The 22,477-nt window shown below is 39.7% G+C and overlaps 1 protein-coding gene and 1 long non-coding RNA gene across 2 annotated transcripts in view; one reads left to right on the top strand and one right to left on the bottom strand.

Annotated features, from left to right (window-relative positions):
• Window positions 1–21,749, top strand: part of LOC309718215 (septin-2) — a 28,809-nt gene extending 7,060 nt beyond the window's left edge. The window contains exons 3-12 of the mRNA XM_082553239.1: window positions 272–371; window positions 483–569; window positions 890–1,013; window positions 2,572–2,706; window positions 3,040–3,157; window positions 17,278–17,379; window positions 17,573–17,718; window positions 17,875–17,958; window positions 18,049–18,106; window positions 20,536–21,749. Coding sequence (XP_082409365.1) covers window positions 272–371; window positions 483–569; window positions 890–1,013; window positions 2,572–2,706; window positions 3,040–3,157; window positions 17,278–17,379; window positions 17,573–17,718; window positions 17,875–17,958; window positions 18,049–18,106; window positions 20,536–20,601 — 1,020 coding nt within the window. The 3' untranslated portion in view covers window positions 20,602–21,749. The remainder of the gene's footprint in view (window positions 1–271; window positions 372–482; window positions 570–889; window positions 1,014–2,571; window positions 2,707–3,039; window positions 3,158–17,277; window positions 17,380–17,572; window positions 17,719–17,874; window positions 17,959–18,048; window positions 18,107–20,535) is intronic.
• On the bottom strand, window positions 1,206–2,565 carry LOC309718217. Its single transcript, XR_014279921.1, has 2 exons — window positions 1,660–2,565; window positions 1,206–1,623 (listed from the first exon to the last, which is right to left on the bottom strand). It is a non-coding gene; the product is annotated as an uncharacterized lncRNA (long non-coding RNA).
• Window positions 21,750–22,477: the final 728 nt, after the last annotated feature.

Genomic DNA, 22,477 nt, shown 5'->3' with positions numbered 1-22,477 from the left:
CTTGGCTTTATTGTGTGTTTAAAGTTTCTCAGTGATATGTATCATCATCAATCTCTCTCTTATACACTTCAACTGTACACCTAGACTTCATAAAATGATGAGGCAGGAGTTGTTTAGAGGATTTATCAGATGAAAGAAATAAGCAGAAAAATGTCATGTAACATAGTTATACTATGCTATCACCTAAATGCAAAACATCACATATACTTCTGACTAGTTTGCAGCTTATTTTTTGTAGTTTCTGATCCTATTTGTTTTTCTTGTGCTACAGTTTCCAGATGCTGCAGGTTATGTAGGGTTTGCTAACCTGCCTAACCAAGTGCACCGGAAATCAGTGAAAAAAGGGTTTGAATTTACCCTCATGGTTGTAGGTGAGTGGTCGAGTGCTCAAGTTTCAAAGTGGGCATACCAGAAAAGGTTTGAAGTACTCCATATGTTTTCTCTTGAAAGTACAGATTTATAGTTTAGTCTCTATTTTTCAGGGGAGTCTGGTTTGGGCAAATCCACATTGATAAACAGCCTGTTTCTCACTGATCTCTACCCTGAACGTTACATCCCTGGTGCTGCAGGTATGTACACACACACACACACACACACACACACACACACACACACACACACACACACACACACACACACTTTAATATTAAAAAAGGCCTACTGCAATGTCTCCAGCAAAGTGTTATTTCAAGTGGAATGCTGAGAATGCTGCAGTCTCAAAATGTGACCCTGCCCTACTTATGACTTGACTTAGATTAGGACTTGGGCTCTAGCTTGAAAACAATTATCCAGGCCCTCACAGTTCAGAAAACACATATCACTCTTATATGGCAAAACCGGCGGTTTGGGCCAAATCTGGTGTAATTTTTCTTATGATTTGTTTTAACAGAGAAGATTGAGCGGACAGTGCAGATTGAGGCATCAACAGTGGAGATCGAAGAAAGGGGAGTGAAGCTTCGTCTCACTGTAGTTGACACTCCTGGATACGGCGATGCCATCAACAGCCAGGACTGGTGTGTTTTTGTTATGTTGTTTTTGTTGTTGTGGGGGAGTTAGAACAACTTGAGACGTGTGCAGCGTGATCTCCTATCCTCCCCACCTGTCCCCGATGCACCTTTTTTTCCAAGTTTTGTCTCAGGCTCCTTATTTCTTACCTCTCCTCCCCCTGCATTCTCCGTGTCTCCTATTATGTGTGTATGCGTCTGTAATGTGTCGGTATGTGTGCTTACTTGTGGGGCGTCCTACTGTCAACGTGGGCTCTCTGTCCAGGATACGTTTCCTGTTAATTGTGCTGGCATAGCTGTATTTCTACATTCTTGGGTCCTCTTCATAACAACTCCACACTTAATAAAAGGAAACGTATCTTCACTTACCTTTCATTTCTTTCTACAAGATTTGTGTGCCACTTTTTTAGCATTTAGATTATGAATATTAAATGGTAGGTAAATGAAACCAAATTTTAAGAGCTATTTAGAAATTAAAGACGAAGAGTAAATTTCAGACAACAGTTTAGACCAGCCGTCCCCTACCTTTTTTGCGCCACGGACTGGTTCATGTCCGACAGTATTTTCATGGACCGGCCTTTAAGGTGTCGCGGATAAATACAACAAAATAAAACCAGTACTGGTACCAAAAAAAAGGAAGATTTATTCATAACACATGGGAAAAGACCCAGGGAAACAGAGTTAACGATAAAAATGATTAAAAAATAATAATAAAAAATAACGATAAAAAACAATCAAAACCCTGAAAACCATAACTTTCACAACTCTCACATCCCGGTACCAAACGACTCATGGACCGGTGCCGGTCCGGGGGTTGGGGACCGCTAGTTTAGACTACTGAACTGAGAAGGTAAAGAGGTAAAAGTTAAAACTGATGGAATAGTATGATTAAACATTAACGTTATGTATGTTTGGTTGCTTTGTTTAACACTGATAGAAATAGGAATGATGTTCATTCTACAAGTTGATTTTCATATTTGACTGTTTGGCTAGAAGATATAAAACTGCACCCATCAGCTACATTTTTTATCTTATGAGTCAGAAACAGATGGTGTGAAAATGGCTGCTTTCCTTTTTTTTAAAAAAAGTAACACTGCTGTTGTTAGGGAGGTTGAGATGGTGTGCCAATTACAGCAACAAAACCTTTCATTTTAAGTTGATTCCATTGAATTTCCAGCTCTTACAGGGACATAAACCCCTTCAACTGGAAATGACCTATTCATTCAGTCATAAACCGGGAGGATTTATAATATCAGTGATCTATTGCCTGACATGTAAAACTACACTCTAAAGGGTTTTTGTGGGAGTTAAAGCAGGTTTCTGAAGATCTATATCATCCTGTGTGTTCAATTCAGTGGAAGTATGTCCTGGCCTTATTCTGAGAAACTATTTCTTCACTTTGACCCTTCTAACCTAATGACAGGTGTTTTACAGCTCTAACCTGCTCTTTGTGTATGAGAAAATCTAACTTGGAGTGAAAATAAGTTGTGTATTAAAACTAACAAATTCCTTACTGGTGCAGATAAATGTTTTTTGGGGGGATGGGATGTTCTGTATTTGATTTCAGTTTTAAGACCATCATCCAGTATACCGACAATCAATTTGAACGATACCTCCATGATGAGAGTGGGCTGAATCGAAGACACATAGTGGACAACAGAGTGCATTGCTGCTTCTACTTCATTTCTCCGTTTGGACATGGGTAAGTAAGCACAGACACAACACTAAAGACACCAGAAATGAGCTGACTTGTACTTAACACACTACTTTTAATCATGTTTGGTGGTTCTAAAACAGAACTTCCTTAATTTGGGTATTTCAAAACTACACAACTCTTGCTGTTTATGACATCTTTAGCATTAGCGTTTTTGATTAACTTGAGTTCCTTTCACACATTTCAGTTCTGCTTTGTTTCTCAGTACTGTCATATGCTGTGAAAGGCAGTTATTCCTTGTCCAATTTTATCATTTTTGTCATTTCAAAACAGTTTTTCACTGTGTCCTAATTTCCCTCTTTGTTTTTCCTTCTTTCCCAGTCTAAAACCACTGGATGTGGAGTTTATGAAGGCCATCCACAGCAAAGTCAATATAGTCCCAGTCATTGCCAAGGCTGACACACTGACTCTGAAGGAGAGGGATCGCCTGAAGAGGAGGGTGGGTTTGATTTTACACCCACAGACACATAATTTCAATCCTAAGATGTCTGTTTTCTGGTGTATACACCACATGTAATCATCTTTATTCAAATACTACCACAAAGCCCAAATGCCACTTACTAAAGACACTGTTAATCCAATTAGCAGATATATGTGTACGCCATTAGAAAGTGGCTTATAATCATAGAATGGAACAAAACAGTATTATATAGCTTATCTGTCTATAATGGCAGCTTAGCATGTCACACCTCTTTGCGTTCGTGTGAGAAAGCACTCGTGCACTTCTCCCTGTGATTGCGCTGATGAACGGCTTTAAGTTTTTGCGTTTCTGATGAAATCACCAGTTTCAAAGTAAAGGGAGGGACAAACCAAGAAAGGAAACAGTAGAAGGGGTGGACTGAGGAAAGTTTGTTGTATATAATTTAGATGAAGCACATTTCATCCAGTTTCAACATGTCCCACATACTTCCTCTTGGACCTGACCCAAGTGTCTGCCTGCCTGCCTGCACGCTTCTCAGCTTCCTGCTGTCCACAGGGGAAGGACATTGTAGTACCGCTCATCACACACACTTCACAGCAGTGTGTTCAGCTGATAACGTCTTGCTTCAGATGATTTAGGAGGATTTTCCTCGTCTTTCCTTGTCTTATTTCCTTTTTTATATCTATGAGACAACTTGAGTATTCCTTATTTCTGTGCTTTTTGTCTCAATTCAGAGAAAATTGGAACTAGTTGGTTGATAATGTCATTTTCTGTTTTTATATAATTAATTGATTTTAATGTAAAGATGTTGCCTCAGACTGAGAAGTTACATCAGAAATTATTTTTGAACTTTAGCACTTTTTGTATTTGAAATGATTAAGTGAGAAAAAGACCCACTCTTTGCAGCCTGGTAAAAAAGCATATTGTGCCTCAGTTGCTAATAACTTTTTTCTGTCAGCCCTCTTTAATTGAAAGTCAGCCTGTCTCCTCACCTTCCCCGGATGCCCAGACCTCCCACCTGCTTCTCATTCAGGTCTCGGAGCCGGTGGTCTGGAAGGCGTCAGGCTGATCGGCTGACCGGAGTCCAGCTCTGCTTTGTTCTCCCAAACAGCCAATCTGTTTTGTTAGAATCCTGGGCTGTTAAATTTCTTGAAATCACCGATGCAGTATCTTAGCAAATTGCAGGTTACAGTTGGTCATTCAGGATATTTCTTCTTGTACTCACTGAGACAGCAGGATTTAACAGTGGGCGCACATGAAAACTCAGTAACTGCACTTAACTGCAACTCAAACCTCAAGTCTGTTCCTTTGGCAGTTAAGAATAAAAAATACCATGTTTCCTGCCACTGCTGACCCCCACCTCAAGCTGAAGGAAACCCCCAAGCTTTTTGGCTTTTTGCTCCAGCTGCCAGCCTTCAGCAGGTCAGCTGTCTTTATCAGAGTTTTGGCTCAACTTTTGTTTAATTTTGTGTGTATTTTTCTCCCTTTACTATAAAAGTTTAGCCAGGAGAAGTGAAGTGAGAAATAATAAGGGACAAGGGACTCTAAGGAAATACTGTAACAGTATCACTCTGATCTGACCTCTTTTCAGCTAAACTTTCAGTTTGTTCACATGCTCTGCTAAGTGTTCCCTTAACAGACAATTCCGACTGTACAATGAGCAGCAATTAGCTGCAGAGTTTAACAAAACTGTCAAACTCACGCATACCCACACCCAATAAGATCTATAACATCTAAAGCGATGAAGAAAACAGGAAATATAGAGGATTAGTCAGCTAATCCCATGTGGCTCTCCAAATGACGTTCCTCCCAGTTTTCTCAAAAAGGTATTTCCTACCATCAGACCACACATTCCGAACATTATTAATACTAGTTTTTTGTCTGGTCAAGTACCTAAGGAGCTTAAGCATGCAGTCATACATCCTTTACTTAAGAAACCAGGCTTTGACAGTTCAGTCATGTAAAATTTTAGACACATTCCCTTTCACACTTCCCTTTCTTAGTAAGATCCTGGAAAGGATTGTTTATACTCAGTTGATGGACTATTTGAATGACTCTCAATTGTCGGAAATCTTTCAGTCCGGCTTTAAGCCATTTCACAGTACGGAGACAGCCCTCGTAAAAGTTATGAATGATGTTCTGATAGCGACAGACCATGGTAAATATGCAGTGCTGGTCTTCTTGGACATGACTGCTGCATTCGACACAGTGGATCACGATTTGCTGATCTCCCGCTTACAGCACTGTGTGGGAATTTCTGGTTCAGCACTGTTGTGGTTAAAATCTTATCTCTCAAACAGGACCTTTTGTGTTAAGTTGGGGTCGGCTTCATCCCCTGTGGCCCCTCTGCTTTGGGGTGTGCCACAGGGATCTATTCTTGGGCCATTATTGTTTGCACTGTATCTTTTGCCTCTTGGCGCAATATTTCAAAAACATAGTGTCATTCCATCTACATGCAGATGACTGCCAGCTTTATTTACCTTTTAGTCATTCAGATAGTCTCCCAAGTCGACCTCTGCTTGACTGCCTTAGTGATGTTAAAGCATTGTGGCAAAAAACGTTTTACATTTTAATGATCATAAGACGGAAGCGATCTTATTTGTCCCAAATCGTGTTTCTGACGCTCCAGATGTTGATCTTGCCGCTTTGACTTCCATTTAAAGAGTTCGATCACAAATCTTGGAGTAAAAATTGATTCTGCACTTACCTTTGATGGTCATGTAAACAGGGTGGTAAAATCAGCATTCTATCACCTCAGACGTTTATCGAAGGTTAAGCCCTTTCTTTCCAAGCGTGACTTGGAAAGTGTTATTCATGCCTTTATTACTTCACGTTTAGATTATTGCAATTCTCTTTTAATAGGGGTTGGGCAGGGCACTTTGTCACGCTTGCAACTAGTCCTTTTATTGGTTTTTAAATCTATAAATGGTCTGGCACCTGTTTATTTGTCTGATTTGTTGAGGCCCATGTCCCCATTCGTTCGCTTCGGTCAGCTGAGAAGCTGTTGCTTTCAGTCCCTAAGTCAAGGCTGAAACTTAGAGGAGACGGACCATTCTCTGTTGCAGCTCCGATGCTTTGGAATAACCTCCTCTCCATATTAGGCAAGCTACATCAGTGCCAGTTTTTAAGTCCAGATTAAAAACCTATTTTTATTCCCTGGCTTTTAACTCTGTGGGTAACTGACATTTTCATTAATTTTATTGCTATGTCTGGTTTTTGCTATTTTATTACTATATTTATATTTGTATTGTACAGCACTTTGGTCTACCAGGTGTGTTTTTAAAGTGCTATATAAATAAACGACGACGATGATGATGAGCTATCTTCCCTACATTTAAAAATGGCACCATGTGGCTCTTGGGAATGTATATTATTCCTACTGACTCTTGTTTGTTTACAATCTGGGCATGTACAACTTTTATCTCCGTCCTTGTATAAATGACTAAACTGCTGTGGCGCTTCTATGTGGGTTTTGTGTATTTCATATATACAAGGATGCCCTACTTTGATGATCGCAAAGCTGCACTTTTTAGTGTCAGTATTACAATCTTTGGTCTTTAAATAAAAAAGAAAATACATATTACAACACAGCTGAAGTTGAACAGAATTGTACTGATTTAACTGTTGAAGTAAAAAGATGAACCAGTGAACAAGAGACTCCTTTTAGAAAGTGGAAGCACATAAACTCTACTGCTGCTTTCCAGCATTTTGAGTTACATTAAAATGAATCATATACTGGGTGAGATCAAGAACTTCCACATCTTTTCCCATTAAAAAAAACAAAAACCATACCTGATTTCAATGTGGGCTCTATGCACTTCAATGTTGCCTCCTTTTCAGCTCCCAGCGCATCTGCTTTCATATGCTCAACCTGTTTATTTTCCCTGAAAGTCCTACTTGGTGGTGGGATCATTGCCATCAAAGTCAATTCAGATTGACACAGGACTTGATGTTTACTCTGTACAAGTTTGGCAGTTCTGGTGAAATCGCAAACTTTCTTCTTCAAATAGTCAAAGGGACAGTAAAATGGTCCAAAATTGTTCAAAATGAAATTGGGCAGCAGAACTTTTCATCACTCTTTACATAGGAAATTATGTTGGAATGAAAATGATGGCTGACTAATTTACAATGAATTCAGGATATTTCACATATCTGACCCAGTAATCTGTTTTTTTTGCATGTTTAGAAGTTTGACGTGCCATGGTAATGCCCATTAATCTCTATTAAGTGTCTCTCGGGAAAATGGACGGGAGTATTTGTTGGGTTGATCAGATAAGTTCAAGTGGCTCTTAGGTATACGTGCCTGACTCCTGCTGTACAGTCCTGTACAGTATGGCACCAAGGCCTTCCTTTGAGGTCAGAGCACTATCAGCCAAGAACCTGCCAGAAAGCTGAATGCTGGAGAATGATTGATAACCTCCAGTGTTTCTCCCACACAATTTATTAGTTTGTTTTTTGGAGAGCAGTTTCTCACCGCTCGGAGAATTTGTTTCCCCTCCCTCAAAGGCTCGTACAGTCCTTTCCCCTATTATTAGTGGGAAACAGCTTGTATAGAACAATATAAATTTCCTGCAACGTGTCAAGACTGTTCCACTGACAAGACACAAGTAGCACAGCTCAGGCTCAAAGAACAAATTGAACAAGCGTTCACCGGAACTACTCGTCATTTGCCTGCGTTTTAACCAGTTCTTCCCTTCCTGGCAGTGCTTCCCCCACCAGCCTATTATTTTCTCGCCCTTCATCTTTGTGTCCTCTTTTTTTCTTTTTCTTTTTTCTTTTTTTTTTTTTTTTACGCTTGTTCTAATGCCAATTTCCTTCACCAGAGTCATCGTGGTCTCTAGCTCATAACTTGCCCTGAGGAGGGTATATTGAGGGTCTGATCCTCTCAGTCTGGGTCCCTAAAGTCATATCCTGTGTGGGGATTTAGTCTGAAAGTGCTTTACTGGTTGTTTTCTGTTTGAGTGAAGAGGATGGTACACAGCTGGTTTAAAGTGGAATCCAGATGAGCAAAAAAAGAGTAAAGACCTTTATTCTTATCTAAAAAAAAAAAATAGAGTGCATATTTCTATTTTTTCCCTTCTGTAGCTACAACACTAAAATTGACTGATTTCAACAGCCACCTTTTTTGTATAAAATTGAGGAAGAGAGGAAGCTTAAAAAACTAATAGAAATCCAAGATTTATGTGAATGTAACTAAAAACTGGGCCAGCTGCTTGCACTGACGAATTACCTCTCTCAAGCAAATTACGAGTCGCTGTGTGTTGTTTTCATGCTTTGATTAAATGTGCCTAAAATAAACACTGCCCAGAACAAAGGGAAAACATCTAAGATCCCAGTCTGTGATTTTTGGAAGTGATCAGCATATTTAAAGTGTGAGGAATTTGCACTAAAAGGTAAAAGAGTGGATAAGGATGCCTTTGCTATAGGCAAAGGCGTAAGAAAGTTGTATTAAGCTGATTGCGACTGTGTGAGCTTTCTTTCCTTTTGTGTAAAGACTAAAGTCACAGGTCAGTGAAGGCCAGAGAACCCAGCCCCTCTGCTGTTCTCGCGCAAGCCTGTAGACCGCAAACAATACCGCAGCCTCTTTTTCAAGTCTTCCTCGTCTCCTCTTCTTTCTTCTCCTTATCTTTCTGTTTGCCCTTGTTCGCACAGCATTTTGTTACTTACTACCATGTCCCCAACTCCTCCGCCATACTCCTACTTTGTGAATAAGCTCTCCACTGGTGCACGTTACCAGTGTCGACACAGTCGGTAATAATAATGACTGTTTTTATTTGCATCACTATTAATTTTTTTTTTTTTAAGTGACAGAAACCAGACACAGAAACCCGATTAAATAAACATTGAGAACAAAAAATTTACCTAAACTGAAAGAATCCACATAGTTTACTGAAAAGGCTGAAACTGCAGCTTTTTACACCGATTATTTTTGCAAAATGTGTAAAACTAAATATCACCAAAATAAAGGTAAAAGAAAATAATACATTAAAAAAATGAATTATTGAATAAATTCAATACAAAAATGCATAAATAGTGTTTCATAAATAGTGATCATACCTAACTTGTTCACCTCCTTTTCTTTTTTTTTTTTTTTTTTTTTGCGTTAAACTTTCTCTCTAATTTTAATAATTTGAACCAAGTTTAGTTAAATGGCAAAATCAATGCATGATTAGTAGTCAGATATGTTACTCTAGGATATTACCTCATATTTTTGAGGTAATTATACGCACATGATTAATGATATGTAGTTTGTGGGAGTTTCCTGATGAGCTTCAGTTTAAATTCTTATTGTGCAGGCCAGAGATGGGCCTTACTGTAATCCAATTACTTTTTTCAAGTAACGAGTAAAGTAAGGGATTACTATTGCAAAAAAGGTCATTTGATTACTGTTACTTTCCCGTAAGCACGCTGCGTTACTGCGTTACTAAAACGGTGATTTTTTTTTTTGATTTTTTTTTTTTTTGCGAGAGTGTCTCATGACAATGACGTAAGCCAGTGCGACATTCGTGGCAACAGCTGTGTGCAGATCAACAAAGGATAATATATCGAGTGTGGGAGCGCATATGACCGTGCAGTGTTTAAGGCGTGGAAGTACTGACCTTACTTTGAGTTAGATTCCGTAAAAAGTGACAAAAACATTAGCATTCGCTGTTCACTGCGTGGGAAGAAAACTTATTTTTACAGCGAAAAAAAACCCCTAAACTTCCGAGCAAGCACCAACAGTACGCTGCCACGGGAATGTGAAACTCCCAGATCCTTCCACTGACCGCTACGACACACCTGCACCAGGGCAAACCTCCGCCTGCCCCACTCCTGCTATACAGGTAAAAATAGAGCAACAGGACCACTGAGTCTTTGATTTTATTTATTTTCTGCTGTGTTTTACTTGCATCTATTTGAAAGAGTGAGTGTAAGCACAGAAACAAATTTCTGGTGCTGCAAAATGCTGCATATAATTTAATGTTTGCTTGATGCATAAAGTTAAAAGATTAAAACTAATAAAACAAGTTTCAAAAAGAGACTTTTTCATTTGATTACATTTTATATGATGAATTATGCAGAAAAAGTAGAATTGGGCTGAAAGATCTATTGCTTTATTACCTATTCAGGTTGTAAATCTTTTTTTTTAAAGTAACTAATTACTAATTATTTTCAAAAGTAAAGTCACAGGATTACTTTTTGGGGGAAGTAATCAGTAATTACTTACTGATTACTAATCAGTAATTGATTACTAATCAGTAATTAGTTACTGCTTACGGTACTTTTTTCAAGTAACCAACACTGGTGCAGGCTTAGACTGGTACCTTATCAGTGAGATTATGGGGGTGATTGCAAGTTCCTTGTGTCAAGCCCTGATCAGCTTGTGCTTGATCCTTTTCCTTCCAGTGTTTCAAACAGGGTGATATATTTATTTTTATGCCCTCCTTTGGTCATTGTGCCAGGGAACGTTCCCCATCTCCAAAGATTTTAAAATAATAAATAGGGCTTTTGTCTCATGGAACACACAACTCTGTTACACACTATTAATTGCTTTTAAGTGAAGAAAGTGTGGGTCAACTGTAGCATTACAAATCTGAAAAGATCATTTCTGGACTTTGGCTTACTGCTGATGAGTCACTTGAAGCTGTTGAGTCCCTTTTGATTAGCAAATAAAGTCACAAAACTTGGTTTGTGGCTGTCCTCTTTTAAATCTCACATAAATACAAGATTACGTGAATGGCTCAATTGTATCTCTGTGTATGCTCTTTGATCAAAGGAAAGGTGGGTGGTCTTAACTGTACTAATGCTTAGCCCAGACAATAGGAGTGTGGGTGGCTGTGTGTTTGTTTGTTCATTATTACTCATACGATACCTTCGTGGTACTATGATTGTAGGACTTCCTTTGTACTTTACATCAGTACCTCACTTTAAAAACATTCAAATCTGGACCAACAAAATATTTCTAGATAGTGTTTCTGTGTGTTGTGGTGTTCTACTGGTGCTGCTGTGTGTCACAATTAGTTTTGTACTTTTAAGGGAACTTTCTGGGGGATTTAGTCTGTAGATTGTCTGGTCACAATGGCTTTTTTTAACCTGCCTTGTTGTTGTTCTTTTACTTTGGTGAATCACTGACCTCCTTGAGCTACAAGGCTCCATGCACGTAACATACAAGCTCTGTTCCTGCTACTAATGCCAGATTATACCAGTTGAACACAGTATGTTAGCACTTAGCTGTGTGTGTGTGCGTGCGTGCGTGTGTGTGTGTGTGTGTGTGTGTGTGTGTGTGTGTTGGGTTAGATGGCTGGTATGAGATCTAAATCCCCCTCCGACCCCCTCAGATCAGGTATTGTTGGGGCTCCTTCACCCCCTCAGACTCCCTGCAGGCAGGAGAGAGCCGGTTAGCTGAAAGGCGTTTCCTTGCAAGACAAAAGTGTTCGGTCTCATGTGTCTTGAGGTTGTATTTGGAAGCTAAATAGTAGGTTTATATGTGAAGGTATGTGAAATGTGTTTTCTGGAATGTTATTTACAAAGATACGAGTTCAGTACTCTCTAGCAAGTGTCAATATTTGTTGACATATTTCATTAAAAGCTACGTGCTTTGATTTTGTGAGAGAGAATTAGAAGTCTTGTTATGAGTTTGGAAAAGTCTTAAGGGGTCATACCTTTCTAGACAGCTTTTTGACCATTTTTATCATGGTGTTGTTTAACAGTACTGTCCCTTTTATTTTTTGTAAGGCTATATTGCTGCTTGCTCATATTTCTTCTTTTTTGTCACGCAGAAAGTAGGAATCCATCATCAGACCCATCAATACTCTATTTTTCATGAGATTTACTGTGACTTGAAACACATTAACAGAAAATGTGTTTTTGACCATAATATTTGTTTATCCAGTGTGAAACTCCAGCTATAGCTCATCTTTTAACGCATTTACTGATTACATTTGCATTAAATGCCCTTTTTATTTTTTTAATTAAAAAAATATATTTTAAAGTCTTTGCTTCAAGCATCTCTTATATAAGGTTGTAACGTATTAAGCAAATTTGTATAGTGGCACCAGTATACAAAGATGGTGAAATAAAAGTTGGTTGCCAAATAACAATGCATTGACAATTTTCACCTTGGTTCTAACATTTCTTTACTATTAAAATGAACCGCTACAGTGGGACAAAAAAGTATTTAGTCAGCCACCGATTGTGCAAGTTCCCCCACTTAAAATGATGACAGAGGTCAGTAATTTGCACCAGAGGTACACTTCAACTGTGAGAGACAGAATGTGAAAAAAAAATCCATGAATCCACATGGTAGGATTTGTAAAGAATTTATTCGTAAATTAGGGTGGAAAATAAGTATTTGGTCACCTCAAACAAGGAAAATCTCTGGCTCTCACAGACCTGTAACGTCTTCTGTAAGAAGCTTTTCTGTCCCCCACTCGTTACTTGTATGAATGGCACCTGTTTGAACTCATCATCTGTATAAAAGACACCTGTCCACAGCCTCAAACAGTCAGACTCCAAACTCCGCCATGGCCAAGACCAAAGAGCTTTCGAAGGACACCAGGAAAAGTATTGTAGACCTGCACCAGACTGGGAAGAGTGAATCTACAATAGGCAAGCAGCTTGGTGTGAAAAAATCAACTGTGGGAGCAATCATCAGAAAATGGAAGACATACAAGACCACTGATAATCTCCCTCGATCTGGGGCTCCACGCAAGATCTCATCCCGTGGGGTCAAAATGATCATGAGAACGGTGAGCAAAGATCCCAGAACCACACGGGGGGACCTGGTGAATGACCTGCAGAGAGCTGGGACCAAAGTAACAAAGGTCACCATCAGTAACACACTACAACGGCAGGGAATCAAATCCCGCAGTGCCAGACGTGTTCCGCTGCTGAAGCCAGTGCATGTCCAGGCCCGTCTGAAGTTTGCCAGAGAGCACATGGATGATACAGCAGAGGATTGGGAGAATGTCATGTGGGCAGATGAAACCAAAGTAGAACTTTTTGGTATAAACTCAATTCGTCGTGTTTGGAGGAAGAAGAATACTGAGTTGCATCCCAAGAACACCATACCTACTGTGAAGCATGGGGGTGGAAACATCATGCTATGGGGCTGTTTTTCTGCCAAGGGGACAGGACGACTGATCCGTGTTAAGGACGGAATGAATGGGGCCATGTATTGTGAGATTTTGAGCCAAAACCTCCTTCCATCAGTGAGAACTTTGAAGATGAAACGAGGCTGGGTCTTCCAACATGACAATGATCCAAAACACACCTGGAGTGGCCTAGCCAGTCTCCAGACCTCAACCCCATAGAAAATCTGTGGCGGGAGTTGAAAGTCCGTGTTGCTCGGCGACAGCCCCAAAACATCACTGCTCTCGAGAAGATCTGCATGGAAGAATGGGCCAAAATACCAGCTACTGTGTGTGCAAACCTGGTAAAGACCTATAGTAAACGTTTGACCTCTGTTATTGCCAACAAAGGTTATGTTACAAAGTATTGGGTTGTATTTTTGTTATTGACCAAATACTTATTTTCCACCCTAATTTACGAATAAATTCTTTACAAATCCTACCATGTGGATTCATGGATTTTATTTTTCACATTCTGTCTCTCACGGTTGAAGTGTACCTCTGGTGCAAATTACTGACCTCTGTCATCATTTTAGGTGGGGGAACTTGCACAATCGGTGGCTGACTAAATACTTTTTTGCCCCACTGTAAATACCAATGCCAGTTTTAGTTCCAGTTGACCTTTGAAAACCTTTACAGTACTCCTATATTAGCTCTTGCCTTCAGAAAAGTAAAAATTAAACATTAAAGTAAGTGCATGGCTTTATAAGGTGTAGAGCAAGCAGTAGTTTACACACAGTTGGACCTACTGGAGTCTTACAAGAGGCACACTGTGGATTTTCCTTTAATAATGTCTTCAGCCTTGGAAAAAAGGGACCCCTGTCCTTTAATCTCATAACAAGCAGCGACCCTCCATGTGGGTCAGTCTTAACAAATCTGTTCGGTTTCTCTCAGTCTCTAATGAAGAAATTGGAATAGTGCATCATAAGGTTTAAGGAGTTTCTGGTATGAAAGAAGGTTTGAAAGCTACTCGGATGTCCTGCTTCTACTGGCAGGGATGCATTGTTTTATTCCCATAGCTTCCTTGAAGAAGCTGGCATGCATCTTTAAGGTTACATAAACCTTATTGAAAGTGCTCTTGGTCTGATCTTTAGTCTTACGATTCTTAGTTGGTCACGGTTGATTGGAATTGAAATGCAGTTTTTTTTTTTAAATCCTTTTTGGCTTTCTGTAATGTTATTCTTCTATGTCTGCATTGTTGAGTTCCCAAGAGTACTTTGCGCCATGTTTCTCCTTCCAAGTATTGTTCCATGCCACAGTTTGACTTTATTGGATACAAATCAGACCAAACCAAGAGACTCAGCTCTATCCTCAGCAATCACACGAAAAAAGCCTTTAATAGTTGGGAGTGTTTGCTTGTGCATGCAGTCACCTGTTGAATGCCAGTACTACAGTGATCACCACAATCCCCTTTTTTTGTTTCTGTGTTCTTTTCTTTGGCTGGTGTTTGTTTCCTTCCAGTGATGTTTGTTCATAGCTTGGCAGGTGTTTGAGTCATTCATATTCTTTTTTTGCTTAGCTTATGAGAATGAACAAATCCTGAAAATATTTTTCCCTCGGCAGGTTAAGAGATGAATGTGGAATCCCTCTAATGATGGGTTTGCATCTTGTTTCTTTATGATTGGAGGTGTTGGCTCAACCTACTTTGCAGTTGAAAAAGTGCTTAGTCACATCTCCCACCACTACACCCTGTGTAATTATATCTATGTATAGACCTGCGGGTATGCTATATTTGGGCTGTACATAATTGTTACAGTATATTTCATACTCCTATTTCAAGAACTGAGTGATACCAGCTTTTCTCTGTAAATACACGTCTGGCATGACTCACCTGCCGTTTGCCCTATTTCTAATCTTCAAACCTAACAGTACCATTTCATATCATACCCTCACACTGGACTCAGAGCTGCCCAGCATGATGGAGTCTTTCTACAAACATCACTTCATATTCTGTGATGTAAACCGATAAATTGTTGGCTTCCTTTTCTAATTAATGCTCAGGCAGAGTCTGGAGTTGAATTGTTTGTATGCTGCTCCGACAGCTTCGAACAAACCACTAAAGCCAATCATAACAGTGGGGTGGGAGTGTGTGGCGTATTATGGCCTGACATGATGGTCATAAAGTTAACTTGGTTCCCACTGCCAATATCCCTGTGCCAACTAAAACACTCAATTACGAGAAGGAGAGGCTGGTGTAGCGTTGGGGATTAAGGCCTACATTGTGTACAGTAAATCGGCAGGAGACAACAGGTATTTGGAGCGAGTGGTGGTTTTGAAATCACATGATCCATTAGCGGTCTTGATTATAGGTCTCAGCCTGTGCTAAGCACATGTTACAGAACAGAATAATTCAGGTAAACAGCCATTTAGGATTAACAAGGTCTGGAAACAGATGATGGCAGACAACAGACTTGTGTTTGCGCAATGACTGATGCAGGTTTGTAGATATTTAATTGTACTTTGCATTTGTAAAAAATTGTTATTCTGTTTTTATCAGTTCTTCAGTTCACTTTTTTGTTGGATTTCTTTCTGTTTTATCACATATCACATCTGCATTTGTGTCTAATCTAATCTACTTGTTTTACAGGATTTGTTTGTTTCTTTTTTTTTTTTTCGTGTCATTGTGTCACACATGTTTATTTTCCCGCTGGGTGCATAGTTTCCCAAAATTCTGTCTGTGCTACCTCACCAGAGTGATGTTTATCGAGCCTCCGTGTAGAACGTCCCTGTAAATCTGGTGTTTGAGTACGTGAGGGAGAAACTGAGGCTCTAGCCTGGTGTCACAGTCTCCTCTCGGTCCTGCAAAGCCTGTTTGTTTTTAGATCTGGCCCACAACAATACCCGACTCTCCGCCGTGCACACACTATCTCACATACACTGCGTGCAGAGCTCACTGAGAAAACAAGCGACAGCCATAACAAGGACTTAAACAGGAGCTGCACTCCGTAGGAAAAGCTGCACTCACTTCCCAGGCTGGTGGCTGACTCACCACCATCCTATTATACACTATAGTACTTGAAAGTCCCCAAAAAGTCAGGAAAACAGCGCTTGACGTTTTTTGGCACCATTACACAAGATTGCATTGTCGTTTTCAAAATTCTCCTCTCGGGAACACAAAAGCAAAATGCAGCTTTGATGTTTACAATAATAAATACTGACATCTGTCCCAGCGGTAGCAGAGAAGAAAGCTCCTTTGTTTCAGCTTGTTTCTTCACCGGTCAGAGAAGAAATAAAGGAGGGCGAGATCTTTGTTTCGGACTCTTTGGAAGTTTGAGGCGCACACAGGCTATTTTTTTTCACCTGTCTAACCTTTCTGTTTCAACTCCTTCTCCTCCACAGGGGTCTTTAATTAAATGTGCTGCTGCAACAACAGGTGCTCACTCACACCCTCCTATTACTCAGTAGAGTTTCCTTACTTTCTGTTTATGGGACAGCGGCTGTTATTTTCTACATATAATTCACAGTTTACAGTGAATGTACTGTGAACCAGTGCACCATTTGGAGACTCTCCAGGACTGGAGAGGTGCTTTAAGAGCAGATAATCTGTCAGCTCGTTCTAAAAAGAGCATCCGCATAAAGATTGAAATATTTTTCTCTTTCCTTTTTCCATAATCCTGCTGACAGACAGCCTGAAAAAAAGTTGGCATTGGTCTTTCCAGAGAAAATGTGTTTGGATGAACAGTACCTATATGCCGAGCTGGAATGGTCTGCTGCAGTTATCAGCTGTATCGATGTTGTTTTAGTTTATTTTGTTTTAGTTAGGATATATGATTAGAGGTTTTAATAAAAATGAAATGGTCCTCATAGGTAGCAACAATGTGAACATTTTACTGTTCAAATGAGACATCTGGCTTTCTGGACTGCTGCAGTACCCTGTTGGTAAAGGTCAAGCTGACCCGTCTTGTAGTATTTGCAGTGGCACATTTGTTGGGCTCAAGTTGAGATTCCCATCACAGTGGGAGAGTTCAGGATCACAGTGACGCCACAGCATGGCCTCTTCTTTCAGTTTCTCTTGTTTCCACTTCTCAGATCCTGGATGAGATTGCAGAACAAGGGATAAAAATTTATCAGCTACCTGATGCCGACTCTGACGAGGACGAGGAGTTCAAGGAGCAGACTAGAGTCCTGAAGGTGAGAGAGGGGCACTCAGCTAATGCCATCTTTTCCCATAGGAGGTCCGCCATTTCCCTCTGCTGGTTCAGCATTCTCTTCCCATTCATCTTTGCTTCCCTTCACTGGAACTGCTCCTCGCTGATACCTTTATTTTCCACATATTCTTTCCTCTGCCTTTGGGTGTCCACTAACATTTGACTTCCTTTCCCAGGCAAGCATTCCCTTTGCTGTCATTGGCTCCAACCAGCTTATCGAAGTGAAGGGGAAGAAGATCCGTGGTCGTCTGTACCCCTGGGGTGTAGTAGAGGTGGAGAATCCTGAGCACAATGACTTCCTGAAGTTGCGCACCATGCTTGTGTGAGTATCTTTGGTTATAATTTGAAAAGTAAAGTCTTATAAAATCTAACCAGAACTTTTGCCCTGTTAAGCTTGTTGCTGCCAGAGATGAAGTTAAAATCTGAGCTCTGCTGCCTTCTAGTGTTTGAAGATGTGATTGGTGTCTGTCTGTTGCAGGACCCACATGCAAGACCTCCAAGAGGTAACTCAGGATCTGCATTATGAGAACTTCCGCTCAGAGAGGCTGAAGAGAGCGGGCAGGTGGGATCCTGTTTGATATAGCAAAGCACACGTTAGTTATTCCTGTTTCATTCAAGGAGTATAATATTAATCACTTCATTTGTCCTGCAGAGCTGTGGATGAGGAGGTGTTGGATAAGGACCAGATCCTGCTACAGAAGGAGGCAGAGGTAAAAACACACGGAGCAGATTTGTGTATTTGAGCAATAAAAGTGAATAGCCGTACACACAGACCTCAGCAGTCTGAAATCGAATTAAAAAAATACTAGCCTGTGGCGCTTTTTCACTTTACTCATTTAAGGCACAGACTCGTGCATAATTTAGCGAATACTTACATTTCAGTCTTACATCATTACAAGTATATATACAAATTTTCATTTTCTTTGCAAACTACATAGAAACCTGTTCAGTTTTAAAGAGAAATAATGTGACCTGTAAACCTTTGTAAGTAAATGAAACTTTATTCATACATTAAAGGCTAAGGCTGTTTACGGTGCTTCACATTTGTCCAAACTAAATCAATGTTCCAGGCTTTCAATTCAGCACTCATAACATATTTTCACGTGTGTGTTTCCAGGTTAAAAAAAAGGATTTCTATCATTGTTCTTTTTTCTTTTTTTGTTAAAGTAACAGAACTACACAGATGAAAAGCATAAATAAAAAGCATAAAGTAGCTTGATTTCCCAGTGAAATCATGATGTCTGTGAGCCATAAATCTGTAAATGTAGAAAGGCTCAGTTGATCGTTTCATCTTGAAAACAGTTCAGTAGAATATTTCAGGGTGAAAAATGGCTGACATGGTGTTCAGACAGCACACGAGGATTTGATGACTCAAGTAGGTCAACTCTGGCACTCGGTGTATAGTCAGGTATAAATGCAGAATCACACTGAGCCTGCAGCACTGTAACATAACGTGCTTTCAAAGGTCATGACCACAGTTTTAGAAGCTGAAAATGCAAACAAGGAAAGCAGCCTGTTTTTCTGTCTGGTTGTATGTTGGAACGCAAAAACATTCTTATTTTCACTCGATATGCATTGTTAACCTTATGGGCCGCTGAGCCTGCATGTCATCAGGTCATAACCTGTTTCCTGATTGCCTTTGATTGGCCTTTTTCTGTTACTGCAGCAGGGCACCATAGTGAGCAGGTGGGGTGCAATCAGAGCTGTTTGTAAACAATGTCTCCAAGCAGGATATGCCATCACTTCCTGCCTGGGTGTTTTTTATGGTGGGAACAACCTCAGTAATGTTAGGAACCGAAGCCACAAAGCCAGAGGGATCGTTTGTTTGGCTGATTTGTTTAGATGTCGTGAGAGGTTTTGCTGGGAGGAAATATCACAATGACCTGTGATACTCCCTAGATTCCTAAAAGGTCCCAGAGTAAATGAATAAGTAATTGTTATTTACATGAGAGGTTCTTGGAAGTAGTTGTGTACTGAGAACTGATTAGGAGTTCCGAGTTGTGTCACATTCAATGATCGGATAATGCACCGTATGAATGTCAGTTCAATGTGCAGTAATGTCAAATTTGTTTTTCTTAAATTTTCAGGCAAATTCAGCAAATAGCTCAATACATTCTTACAGTTAGGGTTAAATATACATTTTCTGACACTTTAGGGTTTGTTTTCCTTACAGTCAGAGCTGGAGTAGAGTTAACAGCCCACAGGAGGCTTAAACTAGACTTTCTAAGTAGGTAATTCAGTTGCAGCAAGATGCCATCTTCCCTTGTTTTAGACAACATAATACTATACAGTAGCAGACTTTTCAGTCTCTTAGTTCTGTGGAAACAACCATATTTCACCTACTGAGAAAAAATAATCTGGCTTGAACTGCTTGAAGTTCTGTGCTCTGCCACAAGAGGGCGAGAGATATTAACAGGAGAGCTGCTGTTTAATAAGAACACCTGTGATCCTTCTGTAGTGCATCCTCACTGTTAGTTTTAAGTACTGCCTTTGTTTTAGTGCTTTTTACTCTTTAACGTCTACCATGTAGCAATTATTCATTTATTAGTTTGCATTGATTTTATGCTTTATTTATTTTTAAGCTTTTTGACATTATAGCTGATATAAATACTCTCTATTTGACTAAATGGTGACTAAACAAACACTTTTTTTTTTCTTGTGTAAACAAAATGTTATTCTGTAAGCTGTTTCAGATGGCAGTTATTTGGCTGCTTTAGCCTAGTTAAATACTGAGTGAATTATACTGTTGTCAGATGAGAAAGTCCTCCAATTTCTTAAGCTTAAAACAATTAAAATATTTTATTATTAAAGAGAAAAAAGGCTTATTTTTTCTTTTCTGTTAATATGTGAATATTTTCTGGGTGTGTGTGAAATAGGAGAAGTACTCTTTGAAGCAGACATTAGGTCTTGAAGTCACACATTACATTTCGCCACAAGCTGATATTCTAAGAAAGGCTGACTGAATCAGCAGATATGTGTGTATTTTAACCCCAGACCACGACCTTCTGATAAGTTTATATCGATAGTTTGGTTGCCTAAATCTGACCAAACTAAATGAAACTTACTGATGTGAAAGTGGTCACTGCTTGAAAAAAAACTTCAATGGGGTTTTATTTTCATCTTCTTTCTCTTTCTGTAGCTGAGACGCATGCAGGAGATGATCGCACAGATGCAGGCACAGATGAAGATGAAGTCGGATGACTAAAAGGGTCGGAGGTGAAGGGAAGCACTGTGACCCAAGCCACCAGCACACACATATACATAAAGCATACACACACATGCATACACTTAGTTGTCCAGCCCTGCCACTCTGCAGGCCCACCAGGAGCCATTTTCCAGAACCACATCATCTATGTGCACACCACCACCACCTCTTCTTCTTCTTCCCTCCATTCTTCCATCCATCGGCTGTTTGGCAGCTCTGTCTCTTCAAGACTCCACATTCAAACTAGTCTCCTTGTGGGAGTGGGTAAAAAAAGAAACAAGTTATGACGACGATGTTTGAATACTGGGTGATTATCATTTATCTGCTATTTAGCCTTCTTAGTTGTTATCCTCAGCGTTGACAGTGACAGCGGTACCGAGCGGTTTTACCGTCACACACGTGTTTACATAATATACAAACTGTGAGTTTCGCCTCACAGGTCAAAACTTTACAATGCATTATTTTCCATTTATTCTGCTATTGGGTTTGAACTCATTCACTTAAAGGTACAAATAGTTTGCTTCTCGTTTTTTCTGTTGGTTACTCATCACTCACCCATCACCTTCACCTCTGAATAACCATTAGTGCCTGTTTGCTTCAGCCTGATAACGCAATAATTATAATTACCACAGAGATAGATACATGCGGTAAACCAAATCTGGTTTTCCTAAATGTGTTAGACTAGAAACTTTATTGTTTAACCAACAGCTAAAACTAATGCAAACCCTCCAGGCTTCAGAATTTCAGGATTTTTTTGTTTTTTTAAAATGTATCTGTAATACCTGGTTTTAATGTGCCAAACTATAACTTCAGACTGAAAACTAATCAATCAGTACTGTAAGTTACAATGTTCCCATGTTTGTCTCAGAGACATCATTTCATGTATAAAACGGTCAGCTTGTACACTGCATGTGCAGCTTTTCAACTTACTGTATTCACTCATTTCAGTTTAAATATGTAACTGAGCTGTGTGTAAACTCCCTCCAGCCCACTGTGAACAGCAGACCTTAACATTTCCCCAGCACTGCCGTTTAATCGTGCTTTCACTCATTTGCCATTATTTCTTATTAATGTGTCAGTTAAGACTTTGTAGATGTCGACATGTTTTGTATTTCCTGTCTCAAATAAAATTTGTTAAGAGAACAAAAGTTGACATTTGCTCATTTGGGGGCAGGGGGTACCTTTGAGACTCATGATCGACATGACTTGGCACTGTTACTGTTTCTAAAACGTGTGACTGTCTGTGTTTTCAGTTTGGTTTCCTATGTAACATGTAGAAAAAAATGTGACATCGGTCTTGCACAGGAAACTCTCATAACATCCATTTTCTTGTCCACTTATTCACATTAAGTTTATTTAGGGAGCAGGAGCTAATTTTAGCTGTAACATGGTGAGAGGAGCAGTACACCCTGGATTGGGTCGCCTGTCTAAAGGAGGGATAACAGAGAGACAGCAACAGACTCTCACATACACACATTCAGCTTGAAACCACCAATTAACCCAACAAGCTAGAGAAAGCCCACGTAGGTCTGAGACAAACAGGAAGTTCAAACTAGGGACCTTGTTACTGTGGGGCAACCATTTCGCCGTGAGAACAGGCATAGGAAGAAATTTCAAAGAGGTAGTCGTTCCAGACGTTTCTTTGATTATTATTTTTTTTTGTTCATTATGAAGTTGCTGGCACAAAGTCCAGCAGCATGAAAAGTAAATCCTATTAAGCTTTGTGAATTTATCAATTTTATTTCTTTCTATAATGATTTTTTTTTTTTAATGTAAAAGTGTAATCTGCACATACCGCAAAGACGTAACCACAAGGGGAGCAGATAGTTATAAATAGTAAAACCTTAGGTCAGACTGAGGACTTTCAAGTTGAATA

The sequence above is a fragment of the Aulonocara stuartgranti genome (assembly GCF_965226115.1).
Source record: "Aulonocara stuartgranti genome assembly, chromosome: 12".
NCBI lineage: Eukaryota > Metazoa > Chordata > Actinopteri > Cichliformes > Cichlidae > Aulonocara > Aulonocara stuartgranti.
The sequence above is the reverse complement of the archived record's forward strand: the minus strand, read 5'-3'. Positions and strand labels throughout refer to the sequence as shown.